The 23,554-nt window shown below is 42.9% G+C and overlaps 1 protein-coding gene and 2 pseudogenes across 1 annotated transcript; all 3 read right to left on the minus strand.

Annotated features, from left to right (window-relative positions):
• Positions 1-4,075: 4,075 nt before the first annotated feature.
• LOC124676878 lies at positions 4,076-5,910 on the minus strand (annotated as a pseudogene).
• A 3,334-nt stretch (positions 5,911-9,244) lies between these two features.
• Positions 9,245-15,855, minus strand: LOC124670246 (annotated as a pseudogene).
• A 2,289-nt stretch (positions 15,856-18,144) lies between these two features.
• On the minus strand, positions 18,145-19,215 carry LOC124671308 (BTB/POZ and MATH domain-containing protein 1-like). Its single transcript, XM_047207698.1, has one exon. It carries the CDS (start codon positions 19,213-19,215, stop codon positions 18,145-18,147), a length of 1,071 nt encoding a protein of 356 aa, XP_047063654.1.
• Between the last annotated feature and the right edge of the window lie 4,339 nt (positions 19,216-23,554).

The raw sequence follows: 23,554 nt of genomic DNA on the forward strand, positions 1-23,554 counted from the left end.
TGCTCGAATGCTGAAAGAATTAACATTAAATTCCGAGCTTTGTCGATGTCGTGATCCATAAAAAATATTGTATCGTTGGTATATTGAAAAATGGATAAACCTCCATCAACAAGATGAGGGAATGACCCCTTCAATCTGGCCCTCCGACTTTGCACATTCAATCAAGACAGCAAGCATATCAGCCACTATATTAAATAGCACTAACGATAATGGGTGTCCCTGTCTTAGTCCCTTCTTGGTCTGGAAGTATTTGCCGAGACAAAACTCTTGATCACCGCACGCCACTCATCAGAGAAACCTTTTATTCTGAGAGTTTGTTGCAAAATACCACTTAACCTTGTCATAGGATTTTTCGAAGTCAATCTTTAAAATCACGCCATTCAACTTCTTTCTATGCAATTTATGAACAGTTTTATGGAGGACTACAACCACATCCAGGATATTTCGTCCTTGCATAAAAGCAGTTTGTGAAGACCTAATCACATGATCTGCCACCGTATTGAGTCGGATCGTGGCAACCTTAGTAAATATTTTAAAGCTCACGTTAAGAAGATGAATAGGACGGAATTGTTGAATCATTTCTGCTTCATTAATCCTGGGCAATAAGATAATTTCACCAAAGTTGAGCCTAAAAAGCTCCAAATGTCCAACATGTAGATCCACGAAAACAGCTAGAAGGTCGACATCCCAGAAAGACTGATAAAGTTCAGCTGGGGAGCCATCAGAACCAGGGGCTTTATTATGCTCCATTTGGAAGACAACTTTTCTTACTTCCTCCTCAGAGTAAGACGAAGTGACAAAATTATTCTCCGCTTGAGAGACTTGGGGGATATCCTCCATTGTTGTCTCATCTAACGAGAAATTGCTTTTCTTTGGAGCACCACAAAGCCCTTTATAATAGCTCGTAATATACGACTTTAGCTGCTCATGACCCTCAATCTTCAACCAGAGTACAAATAAACTTCTTCCTATGTATGCCATTGGCAACACAATGGAAGTACCTTATATTCGAATCTCCTTCCATAATAAATTGGGCCTTAGATCGTTGGTACCATTTCAGTTCCTCCTCACGCAACAGTTTTGTGATTTCTGCATTTGATTGGCTTTTTTGCTCAATCTCTTATGCGGAAAGCGGTCTAACTTCTGCTTTAGCTTCGAGGTCATCTATAATAGATGAAAGCCGCTGCTTTTCTTTTTTAAGAATCCCAGTTGTATGACGCGCCCAACCATAGAGGTGTTTGCGTACAACACGCATTTTGTTATTCCACCTCTGTATCGAAGACATATCCACAACCGGTCTTTCCCATACCTTTTTAACCATGGTCTGCAAACCTTCCTGATTCAACCAACCGAGTTCAAACTTAAATCAGCGGTTAGACGAGGGTCTAGGTAAACCAGTGTATAATAAGATAGGAGCATGATCCGAAAACCCAACAATACGTTCTAGCGCGTGTACCGTGACCATTGGAAATTTCAATTCCCAATCGGTATCCATGAGTACGCGACCTAGTTTTTCATATGTTGGCTCCGGGAGATTGTTAGCCCAGGTAAATTGCCTGCCAATCATTGACACCTCCCTCAAGTCCAAGCTGTCAATGACCGCGTTGAACAAGAAAGGCCAGTGATTGTCAAAACTGCCCCTACTCTTCTCACATGGAAATCTCAACATATTAAAATCCCCCCTATGAGAATATAATGAGGGTTTTCCTTTGCTAGATTCACCAATTCACGAAGAAAGGTGGCCTTAGAAGCTTCCTGAGCAGCACCATACAGGGCTACTAGACTCCATATGAAATTGTCAACTCTATTACGGATGTGGAATTTGATATGAAATTTTCCAACCGAATGTGCTAACACTTCCATTGAGTCCGTTCTGACACCGAGTAAGATACCCCCAGATCTCCCACGGGGTGGACAGGATATCCAAGTAAAGTCTATGCCACCGGATATACGGTTCAGAAGACTTTGCGAGAAATCCCGTCTCCCCGTCTCAGAAATAGCCAAAAAATCCAAATTCCGATCCCTAATGCAATCGGCAAAATGTAAGTGTTTAGCCATGTCACCAAGACCTCTGCTATTCGCAAACATGCCATTCATTGGGAAACAATTGGAGATTTGGAAATTTTTGACTGTTTCCGTGGTTTTTTGTTAGAGGGGGATTTGGATTTCTGACGAGATGCCTTTAGCTCATATAAAGAGTAAAGGTCATCCTCATCCAAACCCACCTCTGACACTTCACCAACTAGGTGAGAAAGATGTTGACCATCTGATGTGGCAATCGCTTCATCCTCATCTAAATAGGTGGAACCCAACATGGTCAAAGCTTTTGGAATAACCGTAAGACGATCAAATTCCATGTGCTTCAAGACCCTAGTTGAAACAGATATCTCTTTTTCGGAACTACCAATACTAACCCCTAAACTATTAAGCTTAGAAGAAATAGCAGGTGATGAAAACAATAGAAAATATTTAGATTTATGGGAAGACATCATACCATCGTAGTCGAAGTTTTGTGCCGCCTTACGTCGCATCGCCTTCTGCATGGTGTCCTCATCCGTCACCGTCCCACCATCCGCATCCACGCCAAACCTCCCACTCCGCCTGACCGGAGTGTCATACCCACCATGGCAGACACTCGACGGCACATTTGTGGGCGGTGGTAGAGCATCCGACCCCACATCACGCGGTGAATGTGTCGCGCAGGGTGTCGTCGGTGTCATAGGCGTAGCAGGTGGGGAAGATGTCGAAGCCGGAATCAGTGAGGAAGAAGCAGTCGTCGGTGCGGTGGGTGAAGTCGTAGGCGAGGTAGGACAGGGCGTCGGGGCAAGCCATGGTGAGGAAGCCCCCGACTCCAATCCCGCCACTCCCAAAGACGAAGCCGGAGCCGCGGTGGTAGGAGGCAAGGGCGATGTAGCAGCCCCCCACACCACCGCCATCGCGTCAGCTCCTCTCGCCTTCTCCACCGAAGCCACCTCAGCAGCAGCCGAAGCAGTGGGAGGGGGCACAAGCGACGTAGCAGCCCCCTCCACCACCGCTGGAAGAGGTAAAAGCTACGGTTTTGAGTTTTGAGGAGGTGATCTTCGGCCACGAGATGAGAAGTTCAAAAAAGGATGCTCATTGCCTTGGGAGAAGCTCCTTCCCTCGTGTGGGCGTCATGTATAGCAGCTAGAACGACAGACGATTTTTGTATCCCTACCATAATCACTGAGTAATAAACTTGTCTGTTCTGAAAAGAAAAATCTCTTAAAGCGCATTGGACCATTGTATCTCCATTGTCGGCGTTGATAGCGTCAAGAGGTCGCCTGTGTTGCCACTGTTGTGCTCTAGGATATCACTCCGTCAACTTGACATCAAATCCCCCGGGCAGGAAGCCTGACCTCAGGAAGAGCACTGGCCTTCGTAACTGAATGTGCTTGGGCGCATTTATCTTACAGTTTTGAAGAATTTATGTCGGTTACCAAATATCAGCACCTTCTTTGTCCAAACTCGAAATCAGGCAGATGATATATCCAATTCGATTAGCTCAAACGAATATTCAAATTCCATCCGGACTTGTTTTAGCTTGTAAAGCTCTGCTGCTTTCCCACGAAATAAAAAATAGTGAAGCTCTGCTGCTGCATTTTGGATTTAGTTACTAAAAAGCATCATGAAGAACAAGTGTGTATATATATCTTCAAGGCTTATATTCTATATGTGTGTAATTCAAAGTAAAAAAAAAGTGATTACATACTAGAGCAAGAGGATTGCTCACAGTTCGAATTTTGTCAGATGTTTGATTACTCTGAACATAGAATGAATCTTTCTTTCTTTTTTTGAAGGGACATAGAATGAATCAAAACTTGCAGTTTTACACAATTATACAGTAAGCCATAATGTATATCTACAAGTCATTCAGATTTTTTCACAATGTTTGTCCGTGAAATTTTAGACAATTGAATGACTTCGCAGCCTAGATGTTGTTCATACTACGACATAAACAAAAATCTGAATGAACTGAAGAATAGAATAGTGTGCAGCCTACAGCTTATTATCTGAGAATTGATAATGCTAATGAATGAGCCAAGCACTCAATCCCTTCGAAAAAAGAGAACTGATACTCCATTTTTTTGACAAATGGGAGCTATGCAAACAAAAATAGCATCAAGCTGCATACACCAATCCTAACAATATCACGTACTGAGTACAAGCCAAGATGTAGATAACCAAACATGTATTGGAATTTAGCTCTGGATAATTAGTTATGCGTATGATAATTTGACCTCTGACCGCTACTAGCCACCACGGGCCACCATCTCTAATAACTCCTTCATGACCAAAGGACAACTTTCCACCAAATGCTTGAATCCATCTGTTGCCATCACAGCTTGTAGCACATTCCATGGAGCCATAAACTCAACACAAGCTTCTTTCAGATCCGTGCAATGATGTTGCTCTGCTAAAGCCAATGTTGTTGCAATCGTCTCCACATCCATGCTCTCACACAATTTTCTTTCACAAAGCACCCTTAACTTGTCCAGTCCATATCGATCCGCGGCAACTAGCAAATGTTGCAGTTTTGCCGTTCCGCCTTCCTTGTATTGCTCGTCATCTAACATTGAGTCTGTGTACACAAAGTGAAGAAGCTCCTCGAATATTGGAGGCTCGATGTCGTCAATCTTAATGTGCTGTGTTGTCTTCTCCTTCATTGGACCAAATAGTTCTGCCATGAAAACAGGAGATCTTGCAGCCAACAAGCATCTGTGAGCATGGAACAATTGGCCACACACACTGAACGTCACGTCTGCACCTTTTCCATCCTTCAGCATCTGTACGAGATGGTCCTGGAGATTCGGACCCGGAACCTCCAAAAGAGTCCTCTTTACCTCTGTGCGAGGTTCCTTGATGATAGTGATAACACACCTTATGATAAAGTAGCCATTATTGATGTCCAGCAATGATTTTAGCTTTGATTTCTTCACAAAATCATGATACCCCCAATTATAACTTGATGGAGAAAATATAAGCATTATCTCATCATAGTTGGTTACTTCTATTTCACCATGTTTCTCCAGAATGTTTAATGTGAACTGTGTCCTCACATCCTTTGCTGGACTGAGATGATACAGAAACACTGACGCATTGCCGTCACCATTCCCTTTAGAGTATAATCCATCCGGGTAACCTAATATTCCAATCGCAGCCAGCGACGCTAAATGTGCTCGAGCTAACATACTTGCCAACACCGAGGCCATCGAGCTGACGGTAATTGGTCACCTCGAAATCGTGTGTCACGGTGAGCATCTCTGTCAAGCATCTAGATGACGTCTTGGATAGCTGGCCATGCTTAAATACAGAGGTGGATTTATTGGTCATGGTGAAGAAATGCGACGGCTTGTGCTGCTGCTACAGGCTTGACAGAACTTCCTCCGACAAAATTCAACTTCTTACCTGAGAGAAACGAGGTAGACTATCAATAACTTTCAATCACTAGATCAAAATCTTCCAATCAAGTTATGAATTTCAAGATCTGAACCTCTGCCCTCAACGGGACATAGCCCAAATTTCAATCTACCAAGTGAGCTCTCAAACCAGAAACAAGCCGCATGATATAACTTTCCATCTAAAATATCGACGAAAAACTAAATGTGGAGAAAAATCAAGATTTGGACCAAGAAAACCCACCTTCTTGCTTCGCGCTGACCAACAGGTAGCGCCCCAGCGGCGCACGGTGGTAAAAAGGGCGTCGGAGCTGGAAGCGGTGAGCCGAGGAAAGGACAAGACAGGCGAGGCTGCGACAGACAAGGCACAGCCACCTCTCCCGGAGAGGACACAGACTCGCACGCTGAGTATGTCCACCGGCCGGTGAACTCGCGGATGGTGGAGGTCGACTGGATTACAGGAAGAAAACCCAGCCGCCGGCGTGGGGCTGTGGGGAAAGTCTAGAACCGCCGTAGACGGGCTGAGAGAGATGCTTCCTGGCTGGGAGACCAAAAAAAAAGGAGCCTGAGGGAAACAGCTTGAAGCAGCCTATGAGAAACTAGGCTCGGTCCAGAGCCGAGTGGGCTTCATATTTTTCTCTTAAGATTACTTGATTGATGTATGGAAATTAAAAGAAAAAAGTTTTTGTCTAACAAAAGAAAAGGATACTTTGGAATTCTTTTAATACATACACCAGGTGACTTTTTTTTTGACCAAACCAAACTAGGGATGGCACCCCCAGGGTATCATCCTATACCCGTACCTGTCACTTTCATTCTTACCCGTCACCCGTAGGCCGTACCCATACCCGTCAACGGTACAAGTTTTTCCCATAACCATCACCGGGCAATTAAATGGGTAACCGCAGGTAAAAATATTCACGCTTACAACACATCAAATTGATCTAAAAAAATATGCTAAGAGATAAAGCGCTCGTAAATAGGGGTCTAATCATCACTAACCTACCAGCGATTGTGAGACAGTAAAGCGTGGAGTTCAGCCTAGCAACATGAAGGCATGATTAGGGAAAAATTGAGTAGTTTAGAATATTACGACGGCCCACTTGTTAAATTTAGATGGGTACGTGGGTATGAGTCCCGTACCCACTCTACCCCATGGGTATGATATTTTTCTCATTTATAAACTCATAGGTAATATTTTGTCACATACCCGCATCCCTATTAGGTTTTTACCCGGCAGGTATGCAAGTCATGGGTATCCATTACCATCCCTATACCAAACACCTTAACTTTTTAATATTTACATATGTCAGATTACTTTCTCTCGACACGAACTTTATGATATAAAGCTCCTCTCCCAAAATATTTCCTTGACCATGAGATGCTTGAAACCGTCAGTCGCAAGCATGTCATCGAGAAATTCTAGTGAAGACAAAAAAAAAAATGCATCCACCGTATGCATTAGTGCCGGCACCAATATTGTACTTTCATAGTTTATTTTCACATTTCAACTTTAGCCTCTTCACCCCTGACTTATCCAACAAACCTAACAAGTGTTGCATATGAGTGGCGCTATTTGACTCCGGGGTGTAGAATAGTTATTGTACATCCACCTTCTATTTTTGCAATGGTAAATAATTTTTTCGTCACGTATAATTTATCGTACTTCAGTAGTGGAGTAGAACATAAAAAAATAGAAATGTCAAAAGTAATTTACATGATGTACAAAAATATGACGTAAACTATATTTTTTGGTGTTTTTACACTGTGACTGAGATAATGCATTTTTATGTCAATTTTTTGTTATGAGTCAAGCTGAACGTAATTATTTGTATAAGAAAAATTATGAGTGTAACAACATAAAATTATATTAAGTGCAAAATAACTATTCTACCCCCTGGATGCAACATGAGATGGCCTGCTCTATGTTCCGGATCTTTTTTTTTGGAGCAACCGGCAGGAGCACTGCCTCTTCATTAAGCAAGGGGGAAAGACGAACCAAACTGTACAGAGAGATGCATGTTTAGATTAAGGTGGTAACATGGCAAAACCCACCAAAAGGAAAAAACAGAAGGAACTAATCTGGCTCGGCCGGGATGGCCGGTCCAAAGCTAGCAAAAGCACGCTGCCGCTGAGAAATGTCTTCTCTAGTAATATCCGCAACCTCGGGGTAGGTCAGCCGAAGACCGGTGAAAATGCGACGGTTCCGTTCCTTCCATGCGTTCCGGAGCACGTAGAGGAAGCGCCCGCTGATACGTCGTTTCTCCTCTCTGGGTTTGCCCTTGATCATGTCGTCCCACCACTCGGTAATGGAGGTGAAGGAGGTTCTGGTATCCGGGGAAAAGTCGTTGTCCCATCCCTTCGCCATGCTCCAGATGGCCGTAGTGAAAGGACAATCTTTGCAGAGGTGCAAGGCCGTCTCGGGGGCGCGTTGACAGAGGGTACATGTCGGGTCATGGGTCCAGCCCCGAATAGCAAGCATATCAGCCGTGAGGAGCTTCCCATGGAGCGCCAGCCAGGCGAACAATTTACACTTCGGTTCCGCATGAGCCTCCCAAATCTTCTTGGCAACGAAGCCGGGGTGGCTACCTAGGAATTGTGCCTTGTAGGCCGAACGTGCGCTATAGGTCCCACTGGGGGATAAAAGCCAAGAAATGGAGTCCGAACGCAGTGGGTCGAGGGTGGTTGCCTGCACGATGTCCCAAATCTCAAGGTATTGCGTCAGCTGGATAGGGGAGCTGATCCTGGCTACAGAACGAATCCAGTTGTTGTCACGTAGCTGTTCCGGATCTCTACGTTCATTACCAATCTCTAAATGATACCATGGCACCACTTTGGAAAGTTCAGAATTCCAAGTTTCAGAAAAGTTTGAAAAAAATATGTGAGAGTTTACAAGATGTGTGTTTACAATCCTTAAAATTTTCAGAACCAAATTCGGAACACAAACAGAGAAAAAAAATCTAATATGAATAGTGTCACAAAAAGACAAAACAACAATTTTTTGTTTTTTTTTGTTTCTTAATGTGTGTTTCGATTTTGGTTCTAAAAATTATAGGAATTGTAAACTCATTCTTGTGAACACTCACATTTTTTATTTAACTTTTTAGAAACTTGAAATCATTTGTTGTATGTATGTAAAGAAGTACCCAGACCAGATTTCTCGTAGTAGAAAAAGCTTGAATAGTGAGTTCATCATGTTTCTTTTTCTCAGTTATTCCAACAGGGATAGTTCAGAGATAAGCATATCTAAAACTGACCAGTCTTATGAAGGTCAAACATGCAAGAGATCTCTAACTAGAAAGAAAATCATTTAAAACATCAATAGTGGATCAAGCAACCAGCAGGTTATCTTTCATTGCAGTGAATCTTTTTATTAGGTCATGCGGTGCTGGGCTGTGTCCAACGCTAATAAAAACAACTTTTTGGTGGAACTTTCTCTAGCATTGTTCCGAGTATAGTGTCACTTGGTTTCCTTTTGCACATTTTAGACTGCAGTGGAAGAATTCCTAGTCTTTGCCTGTGAAATGCAATTTTGTGTTCTTTTTTCGAAGCAGTCAGTGTTCACGGTCCTCTTACTTGAGGACAAGTTGTTGTCATAGCAATAAGCAGGGCTGATGTGATAATTTCAGCAAGTATGTAATTGTTTCCAATATACTTTCAACCACTAAATCATTCTGCCTAACATATGCTTTGCTATGCTGCATATATATTATGTAAATCTATGGATATCAGATCCTGACGGATGGGCAGTATTGCCATACTAGATAAACTAGGATAACATTAGGTACAAAACAGTAAACATCCGAGAAGTTTGCAAGACCTGCTTCCTATGAAAATATAGGTGATTTTCTGTCACCCATTGCGTACGAGATGATGTTCTTTTTCAGTGGTGATATGTACTGGGCACCATCGAATGCGGCGGCTCTTAAGATGTTGAGGGGTCCGAAATCGACAGAGTACATCTTCTGGAAGCCATCTAGAACTGCCATCATTGCAACATTGGCAGCCTTCCGGTTTTTCTCGTACCGACTTAGCAAAGATAGCTGGCAAATGGGAACAGGTTTGGTTAGTTTGCTGTGGATGATACACATGATGTTGTTTATACAAGACTAGCTACTCCCTCCAATCCAAAGTAAGTGACGGTGACTTAGTACAAACTTTGTACTAGATTAGTACAAAATCCCGAACACCTATTATGGATTGGAGGGAGTACATTATGACATACGATAATATGTGCACCCAAATAAAGGAAGATTCGCAAAAAAGAAGATAAAGCTGCTGAATGAGTAGCTGTATAACTTTTGCTTGCATTTAATTAGGTCCTAAACAAGAGATGCCCATAAAAGCTAGGACACAGTGGTATCTGAATAAATCTAACCAAAACATAGCATTATTAGTACTTAGTTATTTCAAAAAAAAAGTACTTGCATCTCCAATATCAGCACCAACAGAAACTCCATCAGAAATGATGTTTGCTAAGGCAGCTGCATCTCCAAAACCCAAATTGACACCTTGGCCGGCTAAGGGGTGGACTATATGGGCAACATCACCAACTAGCGCTAGCCCTTTTGAAACATAATCATGGGAATGCATCAGTGATAATGGAAATGCCATTCTCTCAGAGATCAATCCAATTGCTTTCGGTGGCACTTCGAAGCATTCTTTTGTAGATACTGCAGTATCTCCAATGCCAGAAAATAACCTTTCCATGTAATGATCAATGCTACTGGAGTTGGGATGCGGACCATAACCAAAATCCAATGCATGGTTCACCGACTTCAAAAAATCTTCAGTGCTGGTTGATTTATGGTGCAATGCCTCTTCTGGGCTCATTGTCCACACTATATTGCTGAAATTGTTACCGATTGGAAGTAGGGCAATTGGACCAGAAGGGAGAAACCTCTGCCATGCAGAGTCATTATCTGCAATATGCTCAATTGTACATATAATCGCACTCTGAGGATAATTCCACCCAGATGTTTTTATGCCCACAGTTTTCCTTACATTTGACTTAGAACCATCAGCTCCTACCTGTGACCATAAGTTTGCATAGGTGGTTGAAGGCAATGAGGAGATACAAAAGTTCAAATGAATGGAGAAGCGGATATAGGAACTTACCACCAACTTCGAATATAAAGTCTGTCCATCGCTTAGGTCAAGTTTAACCAAATTACTACGAAATTCCTCTGAAGTATGACCGGTGGAACCTGCCTCAGTTGATGGTGACTTCACCCCTGCTGCTCCTTGTCTGCTCTTTGAGGGGAAAGCAAGAGATACTAATCGGGTAGGGTAGATCATCTTTTCAATGTCTTCTTTTGCTCCTGATAAGGTAAACATCTTAAGAATCAAAATAAGGTGACTATTTCAATGGAAAAAAAGTCAGCTTACAACATGAACCCATCAGCTGGCTGCAAAACACCAAACTGTGCAATTCCACAAATTATGTTCTTTCAGACTTTTAGGATATGTGAGATCATTTTATCACTTATGAATAAGACTATTAGCAATGCACAAAAAAGTAGAGTGTGCTTCATGATCAACAGTTGTAACAAAACCATACTGTCAGTAGCAAGGTATTGTGTACAGCTAATAGAATCTAATGCATAGGAATTAGGTGTCTTAAAGCAAATACATCTATTTGTTATACAAAAGCCTCTTGGATAAGACTTACTTTGCTCTTTTGAACACGTGGACTGTAAGGTTGTACATTATTCAGCAAATTTGTAAACTAGAAAACAGACCATTTGTATGGAGTGAGCTAGTATTAGATGAGTACAAACATCTCGGAAATTCAATTCGGCTCCCGGGTGCGTATGCTCCCTCTACCAACAAAACATATTTTGAAGTGTGGAAAAATTTTGACAAAAAATTCTACATGTACATCTCCATAATATATGTATATGCGTCAAGTTTCACGAAAAAATAATATTTTTTTGTGGCCTATGTAAAAAAGAGAAAACTTATCGAAAAGCTTTGTTTTCAACACTGAATTTTGTGTTTTTTACACACGTCACATGATAAGTTCATTTTTTATGAAACGACTTTGTGAGCGCGTAGCACGTGAAGATGTACGTGCGAATTTTTTGTTTCAATTTTTTTGATATTTAAAATATGTGTAAGATGCATTTCAAAATATAGGGAGCATATGCTCCCATGTTCCAAAACACCACTCCCCAAACATCTTTACTATTAAATTGTAATAGGTGGCTGGCTGGTGTCACAAACGGACCAAAGAAATTTTTAGGCCCAACGTCTTCCGGCTGGCCCAATGTTTTTTAATCCTCTCCTTGCTAACATCGGAATAGAGTTGGCGTCCGGCCGTGTCCAAGTAGTATGATCGGAACAGAGTTTGACTGAAATTATTGGTCTAGGTTATTATATAGAACTATTTTTTCGGGTAACTATATAGAGCTCTAAAGAGATTATAACTCAACCGAGAAGCGCTACAAGAAAATAAAACCTTGTCCATCCAAATCGCATCGACAGCAACAGCATGCACCGGGAAACGTAAAAAGACATGACCTCCTAATCCATCCTGTAACCACTCTTTTATTTATTTATTTTTGCGATCAAGCAATCTGGATGATCTTATCGTTCTAGAACGGTTACGGCTGTCTAACACTGTAGTGCTACATACATCTTGCAAGCCCTGACTCATCAACCATGGCGTATTGATAACGGAGTGGTTGCAAAACAGATATGCATATACAATACGATGGAGTGGCTGGAGTGTGGGACATGGACTATGAAGCTGACCAACTCATCCCAGATACGTTTCCGCCCGACCGCCGATTCAACAAAATCATATACTGGTCGCGGCTCTCTTTCCCGATTACTGGATCCAACATATTCAGCCGAATCGTGAGATAAGGTTCCCAGTCGAGAAACCCTAGACCACAATCGATCAATGGCTGGCTCCTGTGGATGGTCCCTCTGGCGTGGAAGGTACGCCAAGTGCTGCATCTCGCCAAAGGTGCACTGGTTGAGGTTTGTGCCTGGCTGTTTCGAGGCCAAGGCGGTTGCTGCAATCAACAAATCTACGGTCCTAGATCTCTGCCAACGCCTCTTCCACTTTGACGATGCTTTGCTATCACCGAAGTCTGGTAGAATGCTACTGCGTGTCCTGTGCCGTTTCCGCTGCCCAATTCTGGAGCCCTAGCCGCATGAGCACCCGCCACTTGGCCAACGCAGCTTTGCACAGACCGTCTCTTGCATCATGCCAACCCGGCGGCCCTGCCCTTGGTGCCACACTCGCCCATACACCATGACCGTGGAGATCGAGTACACGTTGGCCCAGCCGGACATGACCCGGATCATGCCTGCGGCGTCGGTGATGCTCACGCGGTACGCGAACATGAACAACGGGGTAGCCACGGGCCCGCGCAGAGATGATCAGGAGCGGAAAGTACCTCGGCGCAGCGTGCTGCAGCATGAGCGACCAGAGCTACTCGGTAGTGAGGTCGGATAGCGCGCCGCTGCGGACGGCCTCGAAGGCAGTGTGCCAGTGTCCATGGGCGCGATGACGGCCATGCCCTGCTTGGTGTCGTTGGACTGGCACTGAAAGGCAGTGTCTACGGGCATGATCACCTATATCTTTGTGATGTAGTCAAGGAATATGCTGTCAGGCCGGCGATATCGACGTAGCCCAGCACTCGGTTTCCACCATCGTTACCTTCTGAGACCACCTGCCGTCAGAGAGACCGATGATGCATGTACGTGCGTCGATTACTGGTACATTTAAGTGCATGTAGGTAAGAGCCATTGCCCACGACCCGGACGAATGGAACCTGGGTACGCGCGCACCCATTTACGAAAAGTTCAAAAAAATACTATTTAAAAGTTTCAAAAAAAAGTGAAGTAAAATTTTGCATGTACATATTATGTTGATACTTACTCGTGTGAGTTTTCGTGTGAGTTTTCACGTAAAAATACCATTGTGTGTGGCCTGCATATCACCATTTTCGCCATTGCCCATCGCTTTTCAAGCCTTCCTCATGTAGGGTAAATAATAATAGCTGAATCATCTATTTATATCCTTCCTGCCTTGCTCTGTATCTATGATATATACATAATGCCAGTGTTAAATAACCTGGATGTACCAGAACATAGTTCCATTTTTTTCACGTGTATAATTTTTTATTTTTCGAAAATGTTGTTTGTTTGATCTAATGTGATGCCGTAGCAACGCACGGGTTTTGTGCTAGTCAGAACTAAAATCTAGATCCAAATTCAAATCATCCAGAGTTTAAAGAAAAAGACAAACCTGTAAACGTAACAAAAGTGAGTTGCAAAGAACCTTGTTCTCCACCACACATCTACACAGTACCAAAAACAAAGCAAAATGTTATCAGCGAACCAGCAAAAGAATTGGATAAGGCAATTACATCAGCTTCTCTCAAAACATACCCAAGATGTTCTTTACACACATCTCTTGCATTGTACCTTGTGTATCCTAGTCCAGTGTAATCCCATACCTGCAAATAATAATTCGTAAAAATTGCAAGTTAAAGGAGCCAAGTGATAATGCCTGCGCATATGGTTGGACAGTTTCTGTACAAGGATCACACAATGATAGCCTAATGTGCATAAATTAAACCATATTATAAGTACTATCCAATAGCAAAGCTTCAAGTGATCTTCTATTATATCCTAAAGATGAAATAGGATAGATAAAACACATGTAGAATAAGGTAATAACACTGTGTCACTATGTTCTATGTTCCTACTTCCCCATTTGGGAATTGAGTGGGAATTCTTTGAAAATGTTAAGTATAAATTGCATGTTAATTGAACAGCGATTGATTCAATAGTTTAGTCAACTTTGTTCACGGAGATAAATGCATGAATTAAGAAACCTACTACCAGAAGCATCGGTGATTTGTTTAGATTCTGATCAAGCACAAGCATTTGTACAGAAAAAGGTCATACATATGAAACGAATTGCATGTCATTACCTGCATTTTACCAAAGAAACTGTTTCTTTGCTGTTGAATATGCTCCCATGCACCAATATCTGGCAAATGACATGGTACAAGTATGAAAAATATGTCCTGTTATGCAATATAATCGCTAGCACCTAAACTAGAAGTAGCTGCAAACACATGATAACATATGTTTAAGATGTTAAACTTCTCAAAGTACATGTTGACAAGTTTCCTATTTTCACTCCCAGTATGCAAATAGTGCAACAGATTTAATCAAACGTGTGAAAAAGTCCCAACCGATGGCAACATAAAAGGATTGCCGGCCATACATAGATCATCACGGTTACTTGTACCCACGTGGTCGTGCTTATTTGACATGAAGTTTCAGGTTATCACTGCACACTCTGCACTAAACTTGACAAGAAATGCAGCTCAGCTAAAAATTGCGTTATAATAAGTGCTAGGCGCACGTATCAATTAGCTAAAATTGCAAAGCAGAAGGTCGTGAGAGGTACTTTTAAGGTTGTAGGAACAAGCTAGTGTAAAGCATAAATGGTTATTCAGATCAACTTAAAAAACAACAGTCAAACCCAACAAAAGGTGCCGTCCTTTCTGTATTACAACCATGACATACTAAGCACCTTAAATTCCAGATACTGATAGTGATACATGGCAGACACATCCAGAATTCTGACTTGAACCAAGTAACGTCGTACCCATTTTAGGTTTACAATCTTACCTCTGAAGAAGGAAATGGTTGCAGGGGTAACAGTGCTGACCCTTGAATCAGGCATACCATCTTTCTTCAGATAACCTCTTGACTTCAATGCAGGATTGCTATCGATGATGGCAACTCGTAGATGTTTGGTCAATGGCATATTGGCTGCATGTAGGATAAATTAGGCATATAAGTAGAAGTCCAGTACTTGTAAACAACTCGCCTGCACTACCAATAGCATTAACATTCTTCCAGTGGTGTCCAGTTTCCTTTTATGACTAACTAATGTTGCCGCCTACGAATCACTAGGCAAATACTTCATCTCGCCACAATTGCCAGACAAAACACGATTGAGAGCTGAGGTTCTGAACAATCAAATTAAGCAGAGAAACAGAGGTAGACCGAGACAGCAATACCTACACAGTGCATAGCCTAGTGGTTGGGGTCGCAGTGGCGCAACCCAACGACCAGAGTTCGAATCCTGTCAGGAACGAATTTCTGGAATTCTTACACCGAGGTCCCGCTTCTACTATATCAATAGTGTTTCTAGTTCCTCCTAGACACTGTTTCATTTTTTTTACACAGTGCAGAAGCAACTGCTAAGCCCACCATGCCTCACCAACAATAGCAACATCGAGAGAGGGTACCTACGGCCCCAACGCCGCGAAGCATCTAATTTGAGCGCGGCCGGAGGTAATGGAGGGGAGAGAGTGGACAGGGCGAGCACGCGCGCGCACCTTGTTCTGCGTAACAAGGAGTGGGCGGCGGCGGAGGCGCGCGCCGGCGTCTTCTTCATCGGCTACAAGGGAGAATACGCCCGAGTTGCGTGGTCCGGCCAGAGTGGTGGGTGACTGAAACGGTCCTGCGTCCTGCGAGCGGACGGCGCGGTGCTGCCCTTGCTTCCCCTCCAACTCCACGGTTGTGGAATGTGGCCTCGCCTCGCCTCGCGCGCGTCTCAAGCGGTTGCGGCGGGGTACATGGAGGTCGCCGGCCTCGTTGCAGGCGGTGGTGGGTGAGCCTGGCGCGCGTCGCGGACGGCGGCGGCGGGGTACAGGGACTCCCTAGGACGCCTAGGACCTATCCACGTCCAAACATATGTAACGAGTCAGGAGTCAGGAGCCAGTTCCATCCTTCCGTCCACGACTGAATCGTTCGATCGTTTCCCGTACGGCGGTTGCAGCGCTGCCGACGTGAGCAGCAGGGACGCACAAAGGCAACACCGGCACGGTGCTTGAAGACTCCGCCGCAGGCTGCCGGTTTAGGACGACGACCGGCGGCGGCCGCTTGCTTACTCGCCATCACAACGCCGGGTGTGATTTTAATCTATGAACTGGGAAAAAAATAAGGTTTGTTCATCTGGTTGACCACTTCTCTATCTGAAATCTGAGCAAGGAAAATCCTTGTAAATATTTTATGCTGTAATTAAATCATTATACCAAATCTTTAATTTCAGAAAATGTGGAAGGTATTTAGTGCACCATTGTAACGCTCGATCTTATAATCAAAACCAAAGTGTGGCAACTAAATTGGCTAGATTGAATGATGAAACTAAAGAATTATATAAAATTCACTTGACTTCTTTAAAATATTGTTGATATCTCATCACGCAAGGTTTGTGTTTCCGTGGCCACGACGTCCACTTATTTGAACAAAGCAAACTTCTTTGATTCATCGACTTCTTCAAAATTAGTACTTATATTTTTTATTACATTTCTATCATAATATCCGGTTGCGATTTTCGCATTTTTTTTTGCTTAGCTTATGATTCGCCTAGGCTCGGATTTCTTCTTGGCTCCTCCACTGACAGGGAGGCAGCCGGCTGCGTCGCAGGAGCTGGTTGCATCGAGGTTGGGAGATCGAGAAGGAAAGAGGAACAAGGGGAGTGGGCCTCGTGGCGGTGCGTCTGTACGTGCCATAGAGACTGGGATGTATATTTTTCCAAAATACCCCAGGCAAGTATGAATAAATAAAAATTAAATAATGTTATTAATCATAAAAGGATCTCCCACAGTTTCAAACTTCTGATGCTTGGTTAATTTGAACGTTTGATGGTCTCAACTTTAATTTTAGGCACTGGCGGAGCTATGTAGGGGCCGACCTGGGCCGTGGCCCGCCCAGGATTTTCGCCAAAAGCCTATATACATATGTATTGTTGGCCCAATATGCTAGAACCAGTACATAAACCAAGCATGCAGGCAGGCTCGCAACGGGTCGCAGCGACCCAGGCATGCAACGACCTCCTATTCCACGTTATCTTGGCTAGTGAGGGAAAGCCCAATACGAAAATGGCCCAAGTAGACATACGGCGCTCCTTTGGCTGCTCGTTGATTTTCCTGAAACATAAGTTGGCACTAGTAACAAGCAGTTATATTTGTTACTACTCGTTTTGCCAGATTTCTCTATTACCCCTAATTTTTCTCTTACCCAAAATTCTTGGTTAGCGCCTTAATAGCATGATTTTACGCTCAAATTTCCCCAAATTCTTATCTAGTCCATTAAATTTTTCTCACTTTTAGTCTGGCCCGCCCAACTATTTCGTTCTAGCTCCGCCATTGATTTTAGGCCATTATATATATATATATAAAACCATGATGTTTATCTACAAAGTCCTTCAAATTTTCCCGTGATGTAAATTAGTCAATTTCAGACCATGAGATCGATAAATGTTATTATTACTGTTGTAATAAATTCAACCATAGAGCAAAAAATCTGAATAAACAGATGAGTGGAACAGTGCACAGCCAAAAGGGTACCATCTTCTTGAAGAAAATAAAAGGTCTATGCTGCCAATGGATGAACCGACAAATGGAAGTATTAGAATCAATACTGAAATGGATGAGCCGACAAATGGAAGTATTAGAATCAATACTGAAATGAATGAACCTAGTACGTATTAGAATCCATACTGCCAGTGAATGAAACAAGCACCCCTTTAAGAGAAGATGAAACAGAGACAACATTTTTGTCAAATATTATGCCTTCAAGAGTTACTCAACCTGATATAATTAAATGTAGACAACTGAACATGATTATGTGCATTCTAGTCAATGAGTTGAGCATATTATTATTTAACCTCTGAACAGGACTAGTCACTAAGGGACAGCATGTCCAATATCTCTTTCATGACCAAGGGAGAGCTCGCTAGCAAATGCTTAAATCCTTCAGTTGCCATGACAGCTCGTAGCACACTGCGGGGAGCCATGAACTCGATGCAAGCCTTCTGGAGATTCATGCAGTGGTGTTGCTCTGCTAAAACCAATGAAGTCGCAACAGTCTCCACGTCAATGCCCTCACATAATTTACTTTCACACATCACCTTTAACCTATCCAATCCATATCGATCGGCCGCAACAAGAAGATGCTGCAGTTTTGCGACTTTGCCTTCTTTGTAGTGCCCATCATCTAGCATGAAATCTGTGTATACAAAGTGAAGAAGCGCTTCAAAGATATGAGGGTCCATGTCATCAATTTTGATGCACTGTGTTTCCTTCTCCTTCATCGGACCAAAGAGCTCTGCCTTGAAAACTGGTGACCGTGCTGCCAACAAGCATCTGTGAGCATTGAACAATTGGTCACATACACTGAATGTCACATCTGCCCCTTGTCCATCCTTGCACATTTGCCAGAGCTGGTCATGCAGATTCGGCTGCGGAACAACAACAGTCTTCATCTTAAGCTCCGTGCGAGGTTCTTTTATCACGGTGAGAACACAGCGAATAATAAAGTAGCCATTTATCACTTGCGACAACGACTTCAGCTTCGATTTCTCAACAAATTTTGGATAGCCCAGATATGAATTTCCTCGCGAGAAGGCATGGCCTATGCCTATCACGTCAAAGCTTGTTATTTGTGCTTCACCGTCTTTCTCCAGAATGTTTAAGGTGAACTTGGTCCTCACCAGATGTGCATCATTCCCTTCGATGACACGTTCCAGAAAGACCGATGCATAGCCAGCATATTCCAACGTCCACCCATCCGGGAAGAAACTGATAAACCATTCGTAGCCAGCCACGCTGAAGTTGCATGAGCGAACGAACCTACCGGGGCCGATGCCATCGAGCAACTCGTAACTGGTCACCTCGAAATCATGCACCATGGTGACGCCCTCCATCAAGCATCTCGACGTTGTCTTGGGTGAGGTATTGTTTTTGGCCATGGTGAGGATAAATGCAACGGGTATCGCAGGCCTGCAAAGCAAACAGAACTTCCTGTGAGAAAATTCAACTTTCAACCTAGAAAAACAGGCTTTAAATTAGTACTAGATCAATACTGTAGCTTTGAAACCGGGCGAAGTTAGGGCTTCAACGAAACATAACCCAAATTTCAACCAGCTCTCAATCCAAAACAGACAACCTTCTAGTTGATGCATGGATGCTATTCCATCTAAGAAGTTGGGGGAAAATCAAACTGGGAGAGAATCAAGATCTGAACCAAGCCTACCCACCTTGATGCTTCAAGGCGAACGGGCAGAAGGCGACAGAGCTGGAGGGCGGCGGGCCGAGAAAAAGACTCTACAGACGAGGGCACGAAGGGCAAGCCAAAAAACCTCGCCGGAGGAGGACGTCGAACCGCACGCTGAGTAGGTCCACTGGCCGACGAGTTCGCAGATGGAGAGCCGCTGCGCAGCCAATGGAGTCCAAGAGGAAGAAAACCCAGCCGCCGGCATCCTCGGCGAATAGAAACGCCTGTTCCTTGGGCCGGCCCATGTTGGACCGAAGTGCTTATCTTTTCTTTTTTTGCCTTTTGCCTTTTGTTTCTTTTATTTTTTATTTTCCTCTGACTTTCATTTTTCCGATTGTTTATTTTGACTTTATTTCAATATTTTAAGTTTATAAAATTATTTTCTTTGTTTGAGTTTTTCTTACTTTAATTTATTTCTTAGCTGTTTCACTTTTGTTCGTGATTAATATGTGACATATGAAACTATTTTGCAAGGTGCATAGTGTGGAGGGCTTTCAGACTACTATGTCGTCCGGTCGCTTGTGCATGCTATTCCGAGTGACGGTGACGTGTTGAAGAAGAAGGTTAGCCTCAAAGATCCCAAGCCAAAGCCGAAACGAAAAGGGGCAAGGCCAAAAGCAATGCTGCCGACGCGGCTGAGACATGAAGCTCGCGCAAAGACCCTGCTGACGAGATCTCTTAGTTGAATTAGTTATTTTTTATGTAATCTGGGCGGAAAATATTGATCACGGGCCTTCTAAATATTAAGTGTATTGTACTTTTGTTTGTCATGTGTAACTAAAATGCTCCATTAATATATACATGTGACCAAGGCCATGGAATAGTATCGTTTTCATTGATTCTGTGTTTTCTTCCCATGAGGTAGCAAACTTTCATGTTAACAAATTGCAATTTAGGGTTTTAAGTGGCACATGATTAATTCAGTAAAAGTGTATGTGATATTTGTGTACATCACCCACCATGATATGAAAAGAGTCATGTGTGATATAAGTTATGGCATACGACTCCGGGAGTGTAAACCATGTGCGATTATGTCTATGAGAACCGCGCCGTGCATTGGAATTGTTTTACCATTACCCCTACTAGTTGAACGCCCGTGTGTTGCCACGAAAAAATAATATAATATATCATTGATCAAATGCTATATTTTTCATTCTTTAATGTTAATATCTTTTTTTCTCTTGTGTTGTGTATTGACTTTCTTATATCAGTTAAAAAGCCAACGTGTTTTTTTTACTTCCAGCCAGTACACCCATTCACTGAATCTTCTTGGGTTTAGTTCCTCGGGTGAACTCGCCATGTAACCTCACGACGCTCTACATTTTGCACCGTTGTTGTTACCCTGCCATGTAACCATCATTCTTTACATTGCTTGCCCATGTATTTCATCCTATCTTGAAAAATCTTTGATAAGATTCACGGTTACCTCACACTTTTTCAGCTCTTAACTCTACCTCCACATTTATCATTGCAAGGACGCTCTACTCTTTGCATTAACTAACTGCCACTTAGCAAGATATCTCATGTGTTGCTACAAAATATTAGTAGATATTTACACTTATTTTTCACTATGAATGCTCATGTGAAAGTGTCTGTTGTTTGTGATTATGTTACAAACCTTGACATCTGTTTTTTCATTTAACATGTCTAGATGCAAATTGCAACTCGCAAGATGTCTCGTCCTCCAACCACGTCTCGCTAGCATATGCATTCTTTTTCTTATCCCTCCATCCCTCTTCGTGTGGCGTCTCCACGTAGTCGATTCATCATTATATGTTTTGCATTCTCTAAGTTTCAAGAACTCTTTAATTTATGGCTTGTCCGAGATCTTATCAGCCTCCTTTTTTAAGGACAGAATGCATGCATCAGCAGGAAAACAATTACTATCTCCCATTTAAATTAATTATCACGGGTTTATGAAAAATGTTTTGTAAATCTATCTAGAATTATTGAGCTTGCGACAGCTAATTTGGTAGTAGCATATTTCATTTTCAATGGTTATGTGGGTTGCTGTTACACTTTTCATAGAACTTTGTAAGTATTAGACTGTTGGAGATATGCCCGAGAGGCAATACTAAAATAGTTATTGTTATATCTTAGTGTTCATGATAAATGTTTACACTCCATACTGTAATTGTATTAACCGGAAACATTGATACATGTGTGTTGTGTAAACAACCAGAGTTCCTAGTAAGCCTCTCATTTAACTAGCTTGTTGATTAATAGATGATCATGGTTTCCTGATCATGAACATAGGATGTTATTAATAGCAAGATCATATCATTAGGTGAATGATGTGATGGACGCACCCATAGTAAGCATAGCATGAGATCAAGTCATTAAGTTCAACTTGCTATAAGCTTTCGATACATAGTTACCTAGTCCTTCGACCATGAGATCATGTAAATCACTTACACCGGAATGATGCTTTGATTACATCAAACGCCATTGCGTAAATGGGTGGTTATAAAGATGGGATTAAGTATTCGGAAAGTGTGAGTTGAGGCATATGGATCAGGAGTGGGATTTGTCCATCCCGATGACAGATAGATATACTTTGGGCCCTCTCGGTGGAATGTCGTCTGATTAGCTTGCAAGCATGTGACTAGGTCACAAGAGATGACATACCACGGTACGAGTAAAGAGTACTTGTCGGAAACGAGGTTGAACTAGGTATGGAGATACCGATGATCGAACCTCGGACAAGTAAAGTATCGTGTGACAAAGGGAATCGGTATCGTATGTAAATGGTTCTTTCGATCACGAAGTCATCGTTGAATATGTGGGAGCTATTATGGATCTCCAGGTCCCGCTATTAGTTATTGATCGGAGAGTTGTCTCGATCATGTCCACATAGTTCTCGAACCGTAGGGTGACACACTTAAGATTTGATGTCATTTTAAGTAGATATGGAATATGGAATGGAGTTCGAATGTTGTTCGAAGTCTCGGATGGGATCCAGGACATCACGAGGAGTTCCGGAATTGTCCGGAGAATAATATTCATATATAGTAAGTCAGATTCCAAGTTTGGGAATGGTCCGGTGAATTTATGGAAGGTTGTAGAAGTTTCTAGAATGATCCGGAATAAATCACTATGGAAGGAGGAGTCCCGAAGGGACTCCACCAACCCTAGCCAACCCACCAAGTGGGAAGGTGGATTCCATGGTGGACTCCACCTAGTTGGCCGGCCATGAAGCAAGGAAAGGGAGCAATCCCACTTGAACTAGGTTTCACCAATATGGAAGTTTTTGAGTTGGACTCTTATTCGGATTTTGGGCAAACCCTAGGGGGTTCCACCTATATAATGAGGGGGAGAGGGAGGGGGATGGCTACACACTTGGCCGCACCACCCAAGGGGCACCAAGGCCGGTGCCCAAGAGCACCCCCTCCCCCAAACCCTAGCTACTCCCTCCTCCTAATTCTCCCGCAACGCTTACGGCGAAGCCTTGCCGCAGATCTCCACCACCACCGTCACCACGCCGTCGTGCTGGCGGGATTCCGAGGAGGATCTACTACATCCGCTGCCCGCTGGAACGGGGAGAAGGACGTCGACATCAACACCGAACGTGTGACCGAGTGCGGAGGTGCTGCCCGATTGTGGCACCGTCAAGATCTTCTACGCGCTTTTGAAAGCGGCAAGTGATCGACTACATCAACCACGAGATCTAATCTCGTAGGCTTTGGAATCTTCGAGGGTTAGTCTCACATACATCTCGTTGCTACCATCTACTAGATTAGATCTTGGCTTATTATTCGTTCTTGCGGTAGGAATTTTTTTGTTTTCTATGCTACGAATCCCATCATAGACACCAAATGGTTGTAGCTTAGAAAGACAGGTGAAGGCTAGCAAAAGACTGGGAGCGACCAACTAAGAGAGAAGTAATGGCCATAATCATTGATGGTGCTTATTGATGGGTTCGATACATGGAAAACGAAAAATTCTACCGTGAACATGAACAAAAACCAAGATGCAATCTAGGAAGAAGCAAGATCTAATCTATGAAGATCAAAGCAACGAGATGTATGAGAGAC

This window comes from Lolium rigidum, chromosome 7, assembly GCF_022539505.1.
Source record: "Lolium rigidum isolate FL_2022 chromosome 7, APGP_CSIRO_Lrig_0.1, whole genome shotgun sequence".
Taxonomy (NCBI): Eukaryota; Viridiplantae; Streptophyta; class Magnoliopsida; order Poales; family Poaceae; genus Lolium; species Lolium rigidum.

Bases quoted from the DNA above. Each gene is read 5' to 3' on its own strand.
- LOC124671308 (XM_047207698.1), bottom strand. From the start codon at position 19,215: ATGGCCAAAAACAATACCTCACCCAAGACAACGTCGAGATGCTTGATG.